Here is an 18,874-nt window from a genome sequence, read left to right as displayed (position 1 = left end):
AAAAAATTAAAATTGTTGAATAAATAAAAAAATAAAAGTTACTGAATAAATAGAAACATTAAAATTGTTTACTAAATTAAAAAAATTAAGGTGGTCGATAAAAGCATTTGTAATAAAATAAAAGCATTATATCATGCATTTATTTGTTACACAACGCTCCTCCATGCCGCAAGACGCTAAAAGTATTAATTAATCATAAATGTGGCTGTTAAACCTGAACATGTCAAAATCACAACCATGATAAAAGTAACCTGAACATGTCAAAATCACAACCATGATAAAAGTACCCTGAACATGTCAAAATCACAACCATGATAAAAGTACCCTGAACATGTCAAAATCACAACCATGATAAAAGTACCTTGAACATGTCAAAATCACAACCATGATAAAAGTAACCTGAACATGTCAAAATCACAACCATGATAAAAGTACCCTGAACATGTTAAAATCACAACCATGATAAAAGTACCCTGAACATGTTAAAATCACAACCATGATAAAAGTAACCTGAACATGTTAAAATCACAACCATGATAAAAGTAACCTGAACATGTCAAAATCACAGCCATGATAAAAGTACCCTGAACATGTCAAAATCACAACCATGATAAAAGTACCCTGAACATGTTAAAATCACAACCATGATAAAAGTACCCTGAACATGTCAAAATCACAACCATGATAAAAGTACCCTGAACATGTCAAAATCACAACCATGATAAAAGTAACCTAAATCCAAATATAAATTAGATAAATATTATTTGTGGTAGCAACAGCTCATTTATTTTTTGGCAAAAATACAAACGAAATCCCACCTTCTCATTGGTTGAGTCCAGACCACATGATCAAAACCTTCTGGCCAATCATATCGCTTGATTATACTTTCTACATTTTCGGTCCCAAACAAGTTTTCCTGGTCAACTTTACGACCGATATACTTTGATAAAACTTCTTCTATTACCTATTGAATTACAGTAACTAATATGAATAAATGTAACTTATTTACCATCACGTGGAGGGGCAACGATAGTGCATAACAAGGGTGTTCTGTTTCATACACCTTGTGCCTGCTTTTTTTGTGTATGGCTGATAACTTGGACAACCCATTAGTGACCACTGGGTTGGAGCAATTGTTGTTAAGTGTCTTGCATTAAGACACCTACGCCCACAATGATAGCAGCGACTAGCCTTGAACCTATTACCTTCTGGTAAAAGACAGGCGCGCTGATCATTATGCCACTGGGCCAGCAATATGACATCATAAAACATAACAATCCAACCTTTTCCTCTTCCAATTTCCGAACTCGTCCAGCTAAAAGAAGAAACCCGTCGTCCACTAGGTGTTGCTCCCAGTCATAGAAATCACAAGCATCTCGCTAAATGGGGATAGACAAAGAAACAAACTTTTATTGGCATTTTATTTTACCATTATTTATTCACAACTTTTTATTAAACTGTCCCAAGACTTTTAAATTGCCATGCTGTCAAATACAACATTGTTTCAATGTAATCCAACAATACATTACTCAGAACTCAGGCATGTAAAAAACAAATGCCGCTGATACCATTTCACATTTAAATTTTTTTGGTAGTTTTATAATTCAAAGACGCAAAAGTTTTACAACTTAAAGGCGTATTATAGTAATGTCACTACTATAGTTAATTTTTGTTGTATTATATCATTGTAACCTATATGGGTGAGGTATAACAGTGAAGCAAGTCAGGGAATCTTGTGAATTGGGCCGTAGTTGGCACACTACCACAAATTTATTATGAAATTAATTTGTTTGTTAAACAGCTCAAAAGATCTGTTTTGCATACAACCATTAGCATTACTAAATAAAAGAAAGCACCGCTCTAATGAGTGAGCGCGTAATATAATTAGCATAATTTTAATTAACCTTTTTACTACTCAGTCGACTAAGCTCGGTCAAGGCAAAAACAACAACTAAAAAATGGCACATATTATCCAAATCGTGTTTTAAACCATTAACAACGGTCTATGGGAGTCGTGAGGGTACGGTTTTATAATTCTTTGAATGTTCTTTGTTTACTACTAAATGGAAAGAGAAAACATAGATTGAAAGGGTGTCCCATCATCCCCCGCCCTACTATATGAACACTACATGCTCAATAAGTTGTACACGCTTATACTTTTGAACATAAAAGTATTAGAAATCAAACACTTAGCTACAAAATAAATGCCAATAAATTTAAAGAAATAATTCACCTCATATTTCCTATGTCTCTCAGCCCATCTAAACAAATCACGCAAAGTTATAAATCCATGTTTTCCAGCAAATAAACCAGAAGCTCTTCTTCTTGCCTGAGTAAAAAAATTAACAATTTAAAATTTAAACTAGGTAATCTCAATCATATATTCATGCAGAAAAAATCCTGATTTTGCAACAACTGTTATAAAATTACAGTGACTGTGATTGCCTGCCACGCGAAGATAAAACAAGCTTTAGTCAGTCAACTACAAGTGAATTCAGACAACAAAACAATTCAATTTATTTGATGCTGGGTTTAAAATGTCTTGTCTCCATGTTAAGTTTTTCAGCTGGCTTTGGCTAAAAATTCAAATTCAGGCCTACCAGAACTTAAGGCTACAAAAAATAATCACAGAAGTCTATACATTCCATATCATTCTAAAAAATACACAATGAGCACAAGTGAGATGCAATTAAGTTATTTAGATCAAAATTTTCACTAGTTGTAAGAAATACCGAAAAAAGAAAACTTAAAAAAAACATATATACATTATATATATACAGTAATGTTGGGTAAGATGAAACACATTTATCACATAATATATAAATATCTTGAATATATTTTAAACAAATAAAAACTTTCTAAGAAAGCCGTAAGGATACGGTTTTATATTCCTTTGAATATTCTTTGTTCACTACCAAATTGAACGTGAGTATAAAATAAAAAGAGCTCCTATCTTACCCCAACTATATAAATAATATATAAAACTGCAATATATATATATATATATATATATATATATATATATATATATATAGATAGATAAAAGGCAAACCTGTAGATCTTGCATGACTTTAACAAGTTTTTTGCAATGAGCAGGCGCAAGGTGACATCGTTCGTGTAAGATGGTTTCTAATTCCTTTGTCGGGATTTCATTGAAATGCAACTCCACAAATCTGTTGCGGAATGCCCGGGAAAGTACCTTACGGCCCCCATATGAACCTGGAGGGTTCTGGGTGGCGAACAGGGTGAACCTGGGTATAGGGGTTAGGGGTAAAAAAATCTAGACTAATAGTGTTGCCATTACAAAAATTATAGTTTTCCAAATGAAAAAAAAAGAAAAAAATTTCAAATTCAGACTTTTTACTATTAATCTTACTTTTGGTCAAACTAATGGTGTTTCTATTAACCATTAGTTGGCAGGTTAATGGGCCAACACCCAACTCTGGCCCAAATATCAGGTCGCAGGGCTTGCCACTAGGACCTTACTTATGTAAATATACTAAAATAGTGTACCGAAAAAAATTTTTATTGGTGAAATAATGCAAAAAGAATTGTCCAACAATATGAGTGCTAGATCATGATAATGAGCAAACTCTGGCTTAAACCTCATATCCCACGTCAGTACGTCACACTATAGGACGACCGCTTAAAATATAATAGATATTTTGAAGTGCTCGATCAGGGACAGATTCACGTAACATATCATAGTGACTCAGCATGAATTAAGCCCATGACTCAGCAAAAATGCTCACCTTGGATGTGCGCGAACTACTTCCTGTGTCTCGGTGATAAAAATCTCGCGATTATCATCAAGGACACGGTTCAGCGCCTCCAGGATGTCAGTTGGTGCAAGATTTAGTTCATCGAGGATCACCCAGTGTCCCTCTCTCATCGCTGTCACTAGAGGGCCATCTTGAAAAACGAGTCGACCTGGATATGGTGAAGTAACAAATAAATGAATGGATGTACATTTTATACCAAATGAATAAACGAATAAATGTAACTTTTATAAAGAAAGAAATAAATGAATGAAACTTTTATAAAGAAATAAACAAATAAATAAATGAATCTCACTTATATAACAAATAAATAAATAAATAAATACAGTTTAGTTTTCTCTGGTGTCGGTAGGCAACAGCAATTGTTATAAAAGTTGCTATTTTTTACATACAAGTCGTGCCTGCTTACAAGTTAGACCTTACCCATATAGAATAGAATAAAAAACATTCTTATTCTTAGGTCACATGGTGTGTCACGCTGTATGACTTTTTAGAAACACATTTCAAGTTATAACGCTTCACCATCATTTAATAGAAATATATTACAAGTCCTCAAACTTTACCTTCACTATCACTTGCATATGATCCAACATATTCCTGTATATCAGTATGTTCATGGTTGTTGATCCGAACAACTCTGTTCCCTGTAAGACGACCTAGATATGTTATTAAACTTGTCTTCCCTGTCGAGGTCGCTCCTTCAATTAGAATGGGATGTTTTCCATAAGATACCGGTCTGCGACATTAAATAAAGTTATATAGTATTGTTGGGTAAGATGAAAAATCGTTGGCACTTAAATCACATATTTCCTGATCCTGTTTTAAACAATTTGGTTTAAAAATAAACCAACTTCTGTCAGAAATTAAAACAAACACTTTGAAAAAAAATGATAACAAAAGTTAAAAAATGCAAAAAAAAGTTTTAATAAAATGCTAAATAAAATATATAGAATATAGAAACACTTTAGACAGCTACTAACCTTGACAATTGTATTAAATTTTCTCGTATTGAAGGGGTCATTATATAGTTAGGGTCTTTAGATACAGCGAGAGCACCACGACGTATATAATATTTTTCCACATGCAAACATTCATAATCTGGTTTTGGCATTGTTCGATTTAAAACTGATCTGTAAAAAAGGAATGGCTTATTCTGGCACAGCAATGTCAGCATCCTGCCTCTAACCCAGAGGTTATGGGTTCAAGGCCTGTCGTTGCTACCATTGTTGGCGTATGTATTCTTGGGTGAGAAACTTAAAGGCAATTGCTCCAACACTAATGAGTTGTCTAAACTGTCAGCCATACAGAAAAATAATGACCCACAAAGTAACATACATGGCAATTCATAAGCTGGCATGAGGTGTATAAAAACAGAACACTCGTGCTATAATGTTGCCATTTTCCGGCCTCTCAAGGATAAAGTAAGTTACATTTATTCTAAAAACATGAAAAACCTACAGTGGGGTAAGATAGATACTGTTAAAACCTAGTTTAGTATCATGTATTTCCATATCATTTTTAAGTTAACACACATAGTAGCATTAAAAATTAACATAAAACTGCATTCTTACTTCAGTTTATTCTTGCCGACAATATGTTTTCCAATGAGGCCAACTACTATAGAACTTGATGGTTTATCCAGGGCTGTTGAAAACGACATACAGAAACCCTCATATAGCGCGACATGTAGTGTCATATTTGCGTTATGCTTCACGTAGTTTAAAGCTCTGTAATTAAGAAGTGAAGTTTTAAATCAATTTTGATACATAAGGTCATTTTTTTAACTGGGCAGTGGGTAGGAGGTGTATTAGTACACTATGTGGGTCTGGTGTATAAAAAGACACACATGTTATACCTTGACAGTGAGCATGAGGTGTATGAATTCACCATGTATGACTGGTGTATAAGAAAACACCTGTGTTATAACTGGACAGCGAGCATGAGGTGCATGAATACACCATGTATGGCTAGTGTATAAGAAGTTACCCATGTTATAATTCGACAGCGAGCATGGGGTGTATGAATACATCATGTGGTGTATAAGAATCTGCCCAGTGCATAAGAAGAAACCAATAATAACAGTTAGCACACCGTGTGTGTGTGGTTTATAAGAAGACACTTGTGTTATAACTCGACCGAGAGCATGAGGTGTATGAATACACCATGTGCGCTGCTGCATAAGAAGCCCTCCATGTTTAACTTATAACTTGACAGCGAGCATGATGTAGTTAACACAACCAACCTGCATAAAGTTCGAAGTGAATAATGCGGCTTGCGTCCGGAGCCGTCAACCAACTTGCCAACCGCCAACTTTCTTACTTCGTTGTAAAAAGTTACAACTCCCTCCACCACAGAAGTGCCAGAAATCTGAAGAAATTTAAGACAATTTGTTTTCAACTACATAAATTATCTGAAATTTTATGTAAGATTATGACAATCGCTAGTTTATTGGTTTGTTAGGTAATTCAAATTTATAGAGGGTTGCCTGTCCACAGTTGAGCTGCTGAAGCTATTGTAGTGTATGCATAGACAGATATGACATTTGGTTGGTTTTGACATTTAGACCTGTATGGGTGGGAACTTGAGTGACTTATCCATGGTGCCACTCCTATGCCCACAGTCGAGTTGCTGAAGCTTTTGCAATGTATGTATAGTCAAACATGACTTTTGGTTGGTTGTGCCATTTACATACTTTTTGTGCCTTACAGATGTTTGCGACTCCCATGCCCACAGTCGAGTAACAGAAGTGACTTATCCATGGTTGCCACTTCCATGCCCACAGTCGAGTAACAGTAGTGACTTATCCATGGTTGCCACTCCCATGCCCAAAATTCAGTTTCTTATTTACTCACATTTCTATCTAAATAGAAATCCACTATATCAGCAAGATCTTTATGATTGCTTGGCTCGTCAACAAAGAACTCGGTAAATCGGTTTCGAATCCCATCTGATAGATTTCTCTTCCCAACATCAGTTGCTGGATTCATGGCAGCAAATAATCTGGAAATATAAAGGGGGTTGATTTTTGGCGAGGTTGGTATCGTGGGGATTTGGAAATATGGTTTGTGATAATAACTTTGTATTTACTGTAAAATTACAACATGGATGTCGTTATTGTGTATTCATTATTTATTTTGCTTACAACATATGTTGACTGTCAACATCATTTTTACAGCAGACACACAAGGTGTGTTTATACACTCATGCTTACTGTCAGGTTAAAGCATGTGTCTTGTTAATTAGGCTTTTTATACACCAGAAACACATGATATATCAATACACCCCTTGCTCACTGCCAAAATATAACATGGGTGTCTTCTTCTACACCAAACACACATAGTATATCAATACACCTCATGCTCACTGCCTAATACAGTTATACCTGAAATTTTTATGTCGTTCCACAGGTTTTGAATCCCCACGTTCGAGCAAAACAATTGACCCAGCCTCGGACTCAAGCACACCACTCAAACACTCGAGGGCATCAGAGGGGGCGAGGTTAATTTCGTCCAATAAAATCCATTCTCCGAGTCGTAAACATCGTGCTAGCTCACCTGTGGTGTGATAACGTATTGTCCATTAAACAGGTCATGATCATTAGCGGACATTATTCATACTTTTTTGTAATTATATTAAAACGTTTGTTGCTTAAGCCCTATTGGAATAAAAATTCAGTTACGTTAACTAGTTCTTTGTTTTAGCAGGTTCAGTTATTTCTCATTATACTAGGATATGTCAATAAAGGTGTAACAGTTTTAGGCAAAATCGAGGTAAGTTTTACTAACATGTTTGCACATGCCTAATAATAATAGTTTGTCCACCGCTGATCTTAATTGTCATGTTAGTTTGGAATTAAGAATTAAATGTAAGTCGTTTAGTGCCCTCCCCAACGACACATATGCCCACAATAGTAACAGTGACGAGCCTTGAACCCATTACCTCTGGGTAAGAAGCGGGCACGCCAACCACTGTACTATGGGCTGAATGTATAGTATTTCTACAGTTACAACATAATACATTTAATGACATCACAATGCTTCACCTTCAACAAAATTAAACGCAATCGCAGAATCCGATTTCACCTTCAACCTCAGTTCTTCTAGGTCAAAGGTCAATTGTTTCCATGACGATAACAACTTTAAATTTTCTTCTTCATCCTGAAAAATGTTTTGATTGACATTATTTTTATTAAACACAATTAGCCATAGGAGGTAAAGTTAAAAGTGCCAGGTGATGCCATATCACCCACACATCTAGAACAAAGTTGATATCTTATGTTTTAGCATGTCAGTTGCCGTTGTTAGGTATCCATACAAACAAGCTGAGCTAAATTATCCTTGCATTTGCCACATTAATTAATGAGGATCGCTATGATTAAGAACTATGGGTTTCACTGCATTTTAAGAATGTTACTTCAGATTTTGTTAAAAAAATTCAAAAAGATTATGCTTATACAAACATTGACAATCGTGCCAGGACTTACCAAACTTGAAAGTCTTTTGAAAGCAGCATCACAAACATGCGACATCAGTTTAAGAAGATCATTGTACCTGTTCAAAATATTTCAAAAACAGCATAAAACAACATGAAAAAACCAAAAGAAAGTTTTAAGAACAAGAAAACCTTTAAAAAAGAAAGAAAAAAAAATTTCTAAAAAAGAGTAGAAGAAATTAATTTTGTTTTTCTTTGACAATTTCATGAATTGTAAATATATACAGTCTAATAAAAAGATTAGTTACATAAAATAAATAAAGAACAAAACCATGGCAGTCTGACCTTTTATTGCTGTAACAAGTTTGTATGTGAGAAAGAAACTTCATGTTTTGATTTCGACAAAAAGTTTTCGGAAAAATCTCCTCAAACTTTTCCCTCACTGGCGCCACAAAGTGACGAATCTGAGCTGGTTTGAATCCTCCGAGAAGATCTCCGGAACTCGATTGTTGTGACATGTTTACTACGTGGAGGCGGTGACCTGAAAGAGCAGGGAGTGAGTAGAGGTGAATTAAACAGCACAGTTGAAAGAGCAGGGAGTGAGTAAAGGTAAATTAAACAGCACAGTTGGAAGAGCAGGGAGTTAGTAAAGGTAAATTAAACAGCACAGTTGGAAGAGCACGGAGTTAGTACAGGTGAATTAAACAGCAGTTTTGTTAGAGCAGGGAGTGAGTAAAGGTGAATTAAACAGCATAATTGAAAGAGCAGGGAGTTAGTATAGGTGAATTAAACAGCATAATTGAAAGAGCAGGGAGTGAGTAAAGGTAAATTAAACAGCACAGTTGGAAGAGCAGGGAGTTAGTACAGGTGAATTAAACAACATAATTGAAAGAGCAGGGAGTGAGTAAAGGTAAATTAAACAGCACAGTTGGAAGAGCAGGGAGTTAGTACAGGTGAATTAAACAGCAGAATTGAAAGAGCGGGGAGTGAGTAAAGGTAACTTAAACAGCAGAGTTTAAAGGGGAGGGAGTCAGTAAAGGTGAATTACACAGCAAAATTTGGTTATGTGAATTTCCATTCTATATGGTTATGGGTCACAAACTACTATGAAATCCAAAAACTGACATAAATGGCTCGTTGTTTGTCGGCTAGGTGTAGCTACAACGCTTTTTTCCTCCAACTAAATGTAAATATGTTTTTAGCTGTAAGCATGTATTAACAACTGTTGTTTTGTCGATATATCCTTTCCTTTTGTTTTAAATATTTCTAAATCTTCGTTACCATCATTGAAGAGAAAAATGAAGTTATTACTAATATTAACTGGCATTGTAACTGGGATTTAGGCTACAGTTGACAAAATACCCTTGGTTCAGTGTGTATACACAGGGTGGAAGATATATCAACAACTTTATCTGTAAATGTTGCCCTGCTGTTATGCAATTGCAGTTAGGCAAATAAATTATGAATTAATTTCAAATCCCAACGTTGCCCTACATAAACATTTCATGTAGAATCTGTAACGTACAAACCAGCAAATTTTTTCAAAAATTTTATGGAATTTTATATAAATTGCAGTTATAAAGGCAGTGTTACCAGTTTCTTGAGCAAGGTATTGCAACACTGATGTTTTTCCAACCCCAGTTTCACCAACGAGCAACACTGGTTCGCTCGTCTCAACACAGCCAGCTACTCGCTCAAGCAGAACGCAGGAATGTCTGAAATATTTCATGAAAAATTAATAAATACAAATATAATTTTGGTTCATTTTTACTAGTTATTTTAATGAAAAATCTGCAATAATTCGAAATAAAAATAAAAAAGTAAAAACATATATATATATATATACATTATAATAATGCAAAAAAAGATTTATATCCTTGGTTTGAATTACTATGGCTGGATTTCTAATTCCAAAGTTACAAAAACTATAGACAAAACAGTTACACATATAATTAAAACTACTTGAACCAGACACGCTCAATTTACAACTACTTTAGAAACACGCAAAATAGTTTAAACAGACAGGCCAATTTTCAGTTAAAACGCAATTTTTACAACCACTTTAACAAAACACAGATTATTACAACTACTTTAACCAAACACAACAATTTTACAAATACTTCAGTCAGAACACTGATTATTACTGCTTTGGCCAGATATGCAGATTACTACAATTACTTCAGCCAAATGCTTACCTCGTATGTGCAAACAGTTGTTTACGTTGCAATCCAGTTACTATTTCTTGCTTCAGTCGTGGTAAAGATGTTTTACCAACTTTAAAAATTGCGCGATCGATTTCAACTTCAGGTCGATAAGCATCGCTGAAATATTTCGCCTGAAAAGGAATAATAATAATAACTTTATTTGCGAATTATGGTAGCGAAGATTTAGAAATATTTTTAACGAAAAGACAGGATATAGCGACAAAACAACAGTTGTTGAAACACGCTTGCAGTTTAAAACATATTTACATTTAGTTGGAAGAAAATGAGAGTGGTCCCTACACCCAGAGGAAACAGTTTGAGGAAAATGAAAAAAAAGATTACATTAGAAGATTTAAAATCAATTGCCTTAAAATGAGATGTAAACAGGGGTTTATATGGAACAGTATTTTGCAATAAAATCTAAATATTTATATATATATATATATATGTGTGTAACAGTATTTTGCAGTAAAATATAGTTATATATATGTAATTTTTGCAATATAAAAGGCAACATTTTTACACATTTTTTTTAATTTTGCAAACTTTCTACAAAACCAGCAATATGTTTTTGTCATTTACCTGAACTTGGCACAAAAAATCATAAAATTTATGAAAAAAACTTCCAAAACTTTTGCCGAACAGACCAACCTTCTCAGTTCCGATGTTTAATTCAGCGCAAATTGTTTCAATCATAGAAATCCTTGATTCCGGTTTCCAAGATGACGCTACGAGACAATCGATCGCAGATAACGCAACAAATTCCCCAATTCCAGCTGATGTTTCGTTGATGTGGTCTGCCACACGGTGACACCATTTTAACAAATCCCTGGAAATAGAAATAACATGGCAGAAAAAAACAAAAAATATTTCAAGGCAAAAACAAAATATGTCGTTATTTTTTTTGCATTTTAATAATTTTCCGGTGATTAAACTTAGCACCCTCCTGGATGTCCACCATTTCGTAAAATAAATATCGAGGTAAGAAAAATGTACTATGGACTTAATATACATTGGTGTAAATTGGCTTATTCTGGCCAAAATTGTAGGTACAATGACATGGCATGCCATAAATTCTTAAAACAGAGTTTACATAACATACAGAATCTATTTAATATTTAAAATAGACTTATCTATATCCTTACCTAGTCGACAATTTTCGCTTAGTCATGGAAATATTTGCTGACTCGTGCTCCGTCAGCCTCAAGTAAATTGTCAGCAGTTTTTCCGCGACATTTCCCAACTTAGGATACTTGTGCAGCATAATCTATTTATGTGGTTAAAAAAATATTAATAAATTTCTTAATCTCAAGTATCTTACCCAAAAACACAACAATTAGGATTAGGCTATCAACATCAAGCTTAAATCCAGGTATCCACAATTTACTAAGATTTAAGTTCAGTTTTTCTTAAATTGTATTATTTTGCGGCCATTATAGAACCATGAATAGAAAAGAAACAAAGGACAGGGCTTCCCAAACTTTTTTGCCTGCGAATTGTTGCAGAAAATTTCCAAAATTTTGGCGACCCTTTATGGTTATTGGTATAATATATGCATTTTGTAGTAGAATACTTTGCATAAAATTGGTATGGTTTTAAAGAAGTTTGTTACAGGACTCCCAGTTTGGGAAGCCATGTGTTCCTAAAAAAAAATTCAAGGTAATTTATCCCTACCTGTTTAAGGTCGTTTGCCGATATAGCTTCCATAGAAATCACATTAACATGTTTCGATAACATTCCCAAACCAAGATGGCCGACAAACGAGGTTCCCATAGTAACACGACGAGTCATGAAAAGTCGAAAATCCGGCGACACAGCGTTATTTTGATCGGGCCGACCAGGAATGCTGAGTCGGCGAGATTCGACGAGCGGCAGAAGCATGGAGATCTAATAAAACATTATTAAATTTTCATTTCTTATACTGATTTGCTTTTACGGGGCTTTATACTATGGGTTTCGGTTTAGGGCTTTTTAAACTGTTGGAACCTAACAAACTTTATGGGTCGCTGAGGGTAAACAATTTAAAAAAAAATTTGCATTGAAAAAAAACAAAATATTTATTGCACTTCAAAAAGGCTGTATAAAATAGCTTTGAGATTTAGAAGATGGTTTCCCAAACTGTATCTAACAAACTTCAGTATTGCTGGTAGTATACCAATTTTACACCAGGTACTGCATATACAACCAGGTACTGCATATACTGCATATACCTGGTGTAAAATACTATTAACCATGAAGAGTCGCAAAAAATAACTTAAACTAAGAGGTCTTCATCAAAAAAGTTCTGCTTTAAACCAGTAACTTTATAATTAAAAAGGTAATATTTGTAATTTTAAAATAATATTTTTTTTAAAACTTACGACATCCATTGGGGCGCGATCCACGTCTTCTAACAACAACCAATCCCCATCTTTACACGCTTGAATAAGCAACCCAGGTTGCCATAAAAACTCACCTAAAAAATAAAATATGATGTTGTAAACAAAAAATATAGTTTTTCACAAAAAAAAAATTCGCAATTTTTTTTTATAAATTTGCTAAGTTTTTTTTTGTTTTGATCATTTTTTTTATAGGTCACAAATGTTTGTTCTTATTTCAATCACCTGGAACAGCAGTACACACGTAAGTTCCTGTCAATGTCTTACTGTCTGTATCATCACTTAGTTGGATCTTAGAAAACTTTGGAGGTTTTGCTCGACCTGAAGGTGAAGAATAAAAAATACATAAAGAATTTTAAGACCAAATAATCATGTTTAACTAAATTGGGTATTATAATGGTAAACATCATAGGCACCAAACCTGGGGTGGCAGGGTGGGCAGGCCTACCCATGAATTTTCTGCCTTCATTAATCAGTAAACTTTACAACTAATAAGTTGAAATCTATTTTACAAGACTGTACTTCTAACTACCCCTACTTCCCCTGTTGTTATAAAACTTGGGTGCCTAAAATTTAAATATTCATGTTTACCTTTATTATGCTAATTTTATTTTTATTGTAGTATATTTGTTGCCTAATTAAAACAAACCTGTAGCTTTAGCGACATTTTCTATTAATGCAGTTTTGCCACAACCTACTGGACCTGAGGAAGAACAAACAATTGTGAATAAAAACAATCTTTTTACTTTTAGGCTAGGAAAATTAGCAAATTTTATTAAATTAATAAAAACATAAATTACCTTCAAGTAAAATTGACTTTTTCAGTGAAATTGCGACGGCAAGTTTTTGCAGTTGATCTTTTAACCCGTCAGTCATAACCAGATCAAATTCACCTGTCAATCAAAATAAAATGTCATTAAAAAAAATGTCAATAAAAAAAATGTCAATCAAAAAAGTGTCAATCAAAAGTCAAAACAGAGTGTCAAGCAAAACAAAATGCCAATCAAAATAATTTCAATCTAAATAATTTCAATCAAAATTAAGTGTCAATTGAAAACGAGATTTAAATATCTTAAATAATTCGACTTAATCTTACCAGCAATTCCCGGTTGTTTCAAAACCAACACTCCACAAATTGAAGTCAAATTTTCCGATAAATCTTTAGAGACAATGGCATGACGTGTGTGAGTCAACACAGCTTCTGGTGTTGTTACGCTACATTGAACTTCAAGATTCTCTTCTCCGTTTATTGCACTGAAAAAAATATACATAATGAAATAAAAATTATTTGCACTGAAAAGAAACATTTATTGCAGTGAAAAAATACTTCTAGACTAAAAAAATTTATTACACTGAAAAACATTCGTATATTGCATTGAAAAAAACATTTATTACGAAGAAAAAAAATTATTGTACTGAAAAAAAAAAACACTTATTGCGCTGTAAAAATTATTTATTGCACGGAAAAATTACATTAATTGAAATAATAATATTTGTTAATACTAAAAAAAAATTACTGCACTGAAAAAATATTCCTACAATAAAAATAATTCCATTGAATTAAAAATAAAACATTTTTTTACATTTAAAAAAATTATTTTTACCAAAATTAAAACTGAAACTTGTCAAAAATAAAATAAGTATTTAAACAAAACAATGAACATATTCTAGCCGCAATTGCTACAAAGCATATTCTATTTTAAGAAGAAATTTCTTTGGCAAAACAACTGAAGGTATGAATTTGATTAAACTCTTAAAACAAGTCTTGTCTAATAGCAGATAAATCATTGATTTTAAATAAAATCCTTGTATTTTTTTGTGACAGAAGTTTAGGTCTTGGTAAAAACATTAAGCGACTTTGCAATTCATTTAAATTGTTATATTTTCCCCTTTTTGTTTAAAAAGAAATACCATAGAAATCATATAAAACCAACCTGAGCCCATTGTTTTTAATCTCCAGTATATTTTTACATTGGTTGGGTCCACAAAGCCCAACTACATTAGACAAAATCTTTATAAGATGTTGATGGCAGCGTGAAGTGATGTGAGAATAATTATTATGCAGATAATCAGCCAAGCGTGACCAGCACCAATCGGATTCAAGAAGTTCCGGAAATTTCTAAAACAAGAAAAATAATGTCGCAATAAAGGCCGAATGTTGGGATGCAAATTCTTAAAACCGGAGTGACATTATATATTTGGAACCCTAGTTTTATACCTGAACGTATGAATGAATGAATGTAACTTACTCTATCCTTGCGTGGTCGGAAAACGACAGTCGTTATCACATGGGTTTAACACCTCGTGCCAGCTTACGAGTTACCATGTATGTTACTGATTATTTTGTGGGTGATTATTTTTTGGCGATTTTTTTTTATGTATGGCTGATAATTTGGACAACCCATTAGTGACCACTGGGTTGGAGCAATTGGCGTTAAGTGTCTTGCCCAAGGACAAATATGCCCACAATGGTAGCAGCGACCAGCCTTGAACCCATTACCTCTTGGTTACAGGCAGGTGCACTAACCACTATGCCATGGCGCCGGACAAGCTTTTACCCTGCCGTTAGGTGTCCATACAAAATAGCAGTCTCAAAAGTATACTACATTGGCCATATTCTTAATTGAGGTTCCCTTTAGTTTGACAACTATGGGTCAATGAGTGTAACTGCATTTTGACAATGGCACTCCAGATTTATAAAAAAAAATAAAAAAACATGAATTTCATAAAACAAATTTTGGAAACAAAAATCTTTATGAGAAGAAAAAAAAATAGTCATGTTATTTACTCAGTATTTCTGTTTGCATTAATATGGATAAAACAATTATGTTTTTATTCCCTTCCAACTTTGCATATATAAAAATTGTTTACCGTAACAAGTGCATACGTCGCTTCTATTAGCTCTTCTACGCCATCCAGTGATACTTTGGTACGTTTCGACTTCTCGGAAGTAACCTCGTCAATATCATTCAGTCGTTTGAAAGGCGGTCCATTGTCACGCAAGTATGACAATGCAAATCTAGTATGACACAACAGTTTTAACACATAAAGCTGTCAGATTAAACTCCAACTTTTTTACAATACTGAATATTGTGAATGTAACTTGCTTTATCCTCACATGGCGGGAAAATAATGGTCATTTTTTTTGTTTTATAGACCTCGTGCCCGCTAACGAGTTACCATGCATGTAACTTTGTGGGTAATTGCTATTTTCTGTATGGCTGATAATTTGGACAACCCATTAGTGACCACTGGGTTAAAGCAATTGCCGTTAAGTGTCCCAAGGACACATACGGCCATAATGGTAGCAGCGGTGAGCCTTGAACCCATTACACCTGAGATATAGACAACCCAAGCGTAAAAGAAACCTACTCCACCAAGAAACTATAACATGTTTAACAGTAAAGATTAACCAAAATTATTGCAAAGATTTTCCCGAACACTTGCAATTTTATACAGGTAACAGCCCAATTTTCTAACAGGCTTATTTTTCAGACTATTCTACAGACAAGCTTATTCTTTAGGCTAATTTTCAGTTTGGCCTATTTTTCACACTATTTTTTTAGACTAATTTTTACTGGCTTATTTTTTAGCCTTTTTTTACAGACTGGCTTATTTTTCGTGCTAATTTTTAGGTTGGCTTCTTTTTTAGACTTCAAGTACAGAAAACCTACTTTACTCAATTCCCAGTTCACTTACTCATGCACTGACGATGTTCCTGATTTGCATAACCAACCAAGCATGACACATAATCGCTCATGCGTATCAGGATGATTCTCACATTGCCCATTTGACATAGAAATCCTAAAAAATATATATATTTTTAAGAAAGACCAAACAATTAAGCAGAAGTGCACAATACACAGCCTTTTTAAAATTTTACAAAAAAAATGGCTTATTTGTCCACTAGGTGTAGCGACCACGCTTATTTTCTTCCAATTAAACAAAAAATATGTTTTTTAGTTTGAGCGTGTTTTAACTTTTAACAACTGATGTTTCTGTCGCTATATCTTTGCTTTTCCATTAAAAATATTTCTAAATCTTCGCTACCGTAATGGAAGAGACAAATAAAGTTATTATTATATATTACAGGTTACAGCTCGTATTAATATTTAAACTAAAACAGTTCAAAGGAAAAAAAAATTGTTATATAGCCTACATGTGCTGTCAATCTGTCATGTTTCTTGTTTGTCTTAAAATATGAGCATAAATATGATATTAACCTGAGCAACAAATCTACAGCAATTGGTCCAAGCAAATGGCAAATTTGCAAAGTATCCGATTCGCTGCTTTTCAATAAAACTTTGGAAAGATTTTGAAGAACTGCTGCACGGTCGTTAGATGTCCATATCTGGAAATAATGTAAAAGTTAAAGAACAGAAAGCGTTAATCCTTTAGCTGGTGGGCACCTGAAATTTTGGTTTCAAAATGTTTTATAGGCTTTACTGATACCTGCTGTCTATTTTTTTATTTGCGAAAAAGTCTGGCGTAGGTGTCAAAAATTAAAAAATATTGCATTATGAAATATTGTCAGATATATATAATAGCACAAAACGTAACCTCACCTGTTTTGCGAGATACTTTTGCAACGTTTTCTGTGCTAATGGGTTTAGTAACACAATCCTCTTAAGAGCATTGTGTATATCTGCATGGAAATGTTCCATGCTTTAACTCTATATCCTGTCCACGAATCTGCAGAAAAATAAAAAAAAAACTGTTAAATAAACAAAATATTCACTTGCCCTAATGTACAATTACATAAAATAGAATACTTTGTTCAGAAAAACGTTTTTTTTTACCAAAAATAAACACGGAATTAATTTTAACATAACACATGTGTTAACATGTTGGGAAATACCCTAACAACGAAATAGGGCTTTAACATTTTGGATTCTTTAAGAACTATTTGGGGAGTGTACTTATAAAGACATCTGTTGCGGAGAAAATGACAAAAATATTAGCATAAATACTTATTTATTTAAAACACATGTGTTATATATGAAATTACATGCTCTCATTCGGATTAGTACAACTTTAAAAAAATAACATATTTTTAACCAGGTCATAAAATCTTTCCGCGGAAAGGAACATTATATACAGCCTAGCTCCAGCGTTTGGGCAAGCGTGTGTTGGTCTAGGTTTCATGGCGCTTGGTTTAGACTTCTGTCGAAAACAGCGAATGAATTTCGCAATTCTACAAATGTAATAACATATTAATTAGGAGCTATATAATATACAGTAGGGCGGAGAAAGATGGGACACATTTTCATTCTATTTTCTCGTCCAATTTGGCAGTAAACAAAGAGCATTCAAAGAGATGTAAAACCATACCCTCACGACTCACATAAACCGTTGGTGGCTGTATAAAACACGATCAGGATATTATGATATTACGAGCTAAAAGTGTCCCATCTTCCCCCACCCTACTATATTATATAATAGGCTGAGGAAGAAATCCTTTCATTCTATATTTTCTTTCCTTTCGGTAGTAAACAAAGAACATTCAATAAGTTAAAAAACACACCCTCTGCGTATTTGAACATTCACATTGTTTAATTATAGAACATTTTATAACTAAACTTGTCCATGCGTTAAAGCTCTGTGGTCCTCTTGGTCGTGTAAATTAACATATAGAAGGGTGGAGAGAGGCGGCACTCAGACAAAGACGGGACTTTTTTAAATCTCCTTTTACGGGTTGTGTTTGATAATAGACAAAAACAAATTTTACATTAATATTATTCGACGGTGTTATATATCCGTACACTATTGTCTTAGAAATTTCGCTGTTGGCCCTGGCTATATAGTAGGGTGGGGGAAGGTGGGACACCTTTAGAACATAATATCCAAATATCCTGATCGTGTTTTAAAGAATTAACAACGATGCATGGGAGTTTTGAAGATACAAATTCTTTGAATGTTTTTTTGCTTACTACCAAATTGGAAGAGAAAATAGAATAAACAGGTGTCCCATCTTTCCCCACCCTACTACATTTTCCAAACGGGTCAGTTAAAAAGCGTGGCATCCAGACCAATAAATAAGTCGATTCACAGATTGGTCCACGAAGACGGATTACCTCAGCGG

At 33.8% G+C, this 18,874-nt stretch overlaps 1 protein-coding gene across 1 annotated transcript in view; it reads right to left on the bottom strand.

Moving 5' to 3' along the window:
* The window catches only part of LOC100185171 (midasin), a 46,028-nt gene extending 28,461 nt beyond the window's left edge, over nucleotides 1-17,567 (bottom strand). Inside the window, exons 1-29 of the mRNA XM_026837005.1 lie at nucleotides 17,358-17,567; nucleotides 17,016-17,143; nucleotides 16,492-16,596; nucleotides 15,664-15,811; nucleotides 14,727-14,911; nucleotides 13,889-14,046; nucleotides 13,593-13,685; nucleotides 13,442-13,495; nucleotides 13,018-13,113; nucleotides 12,775-12,869; nucleotides 12,089-12,301; nucleotides 11,560-11,681; nucleotides 11,066-11,243; nucleotides 10,406-10,545; nucleotides 9,804-9,925; nucleotides 8,556-8,751; nucleotides 8,263-8,329; nucleotides 7,822-7,936; nucleotides 7,162-7,333; nucleotides 6,632-6,779; nucleotides 6,022-6,146; nucleotides 5,351-5,506; nucleotides 4,760-4,909; nucleotides 4,343-4,515; nucleotides 3,753-3,930; nucleotides 3,053-3,251; nucleotides 2,234-2,329; nucleotides 1,284-1,379; nucleotides 819-964 (exon numbers count right to left, since the gene is read on the bottom strand). Of these exons, the coding sequence (XP_026692806.1) occupies nucleotides 819-964; nucleotides 1,284-1,379; nucleotides 2,234-2,329; nucleotides 3,053-3,251; nucleotides 3,753-3,930; nucleotides 4,343-4,515; nucleotides 4,760-4,909; nucleotides 5,351-5,506; nucleotides 6,022-6,146; nucleotides 6,632-6,779; nucleotides 7,162-7,333; nucleotides 7,822-7,936; nucleotides 8,263-8,329; nucleotides 8,556-8,751; nucleotides 9,804-9,925; nucleotides 10,406-10,545; nucleotides 11,066-11,243; nucleotides 11,560-11,681; nucleotides 12,089-12,301; nucleotides 12,775-12,869; nucleotides 13,018-13,113; nucleotides 13,442-13,495; nucleotides 13,593-13,685; nucleotides 13,889-14,046; nucleotides 14,727-14,911; nucleotides 15,664-15,811; nucleotides 16,492-16,596; nucleotides 17,016-17,143; nucleotides 17,358-17,456 (3,953 nt within the window). The 5' untranslated portion in view covers nucleotides 17,457-17,567. The remainder of the gene's footprint in view (nucleotides 1-818; nucleotides 965-1,283; nucleotides 1,380-2,233; nucleotides 2,330-3,052; nucleotides 3,252-3,752; nucleotides 3,931-4,342; nucleotides 4,516-4,759; nucleotides 4,910-5,350; nucleotides 5,507-6,021; nucleotides 6,147-6,631; nucleotides 6,780-7,161; nucleotides 7,334-7,821; nucleotides 7,937-8,262; nucleotides 8,330-8,555; nucleotides 8,752-9,803; nucleotides 9,926-10,405; nucleotides 10,546-11,065; nucleotides 11,244-11,559; nucleotides 11,682-12,088; nucleotides 12,302-12,774; nucleotides 12,870-13,017; nucleotides 13,114-13,441; nucleotides 13,496-13,592; nucleotides 13,686-13,888; nucleotides 14,047-14,726; nucleotides 14,912-15,663; nucleotides 15,812-16,491; nucleotides 16,597-17,015; nucleotides 17,144-17,357) is intronic.
* Nucleotides 17,568-18,874: the final 1,307 nt, after the last annotated feature.

The sequence above is a fragment of the Ciona intestinalis genome, chromosome 12 (assembly GCF_000224145.3).
Source record: "Ciona intestinalis chromosome 12, KH, whole genome shotgun sequence".
Classification (NCBI taxonomy): Eukaryota; Metazoa; Chordata; class Ascidiacea; order Phlebobranchia; family Cionidae; genus Ciona; species Ciona intestinalis.
This window is presented reverse-complemented; position numbering and strand designations above follow the sequence as displayed.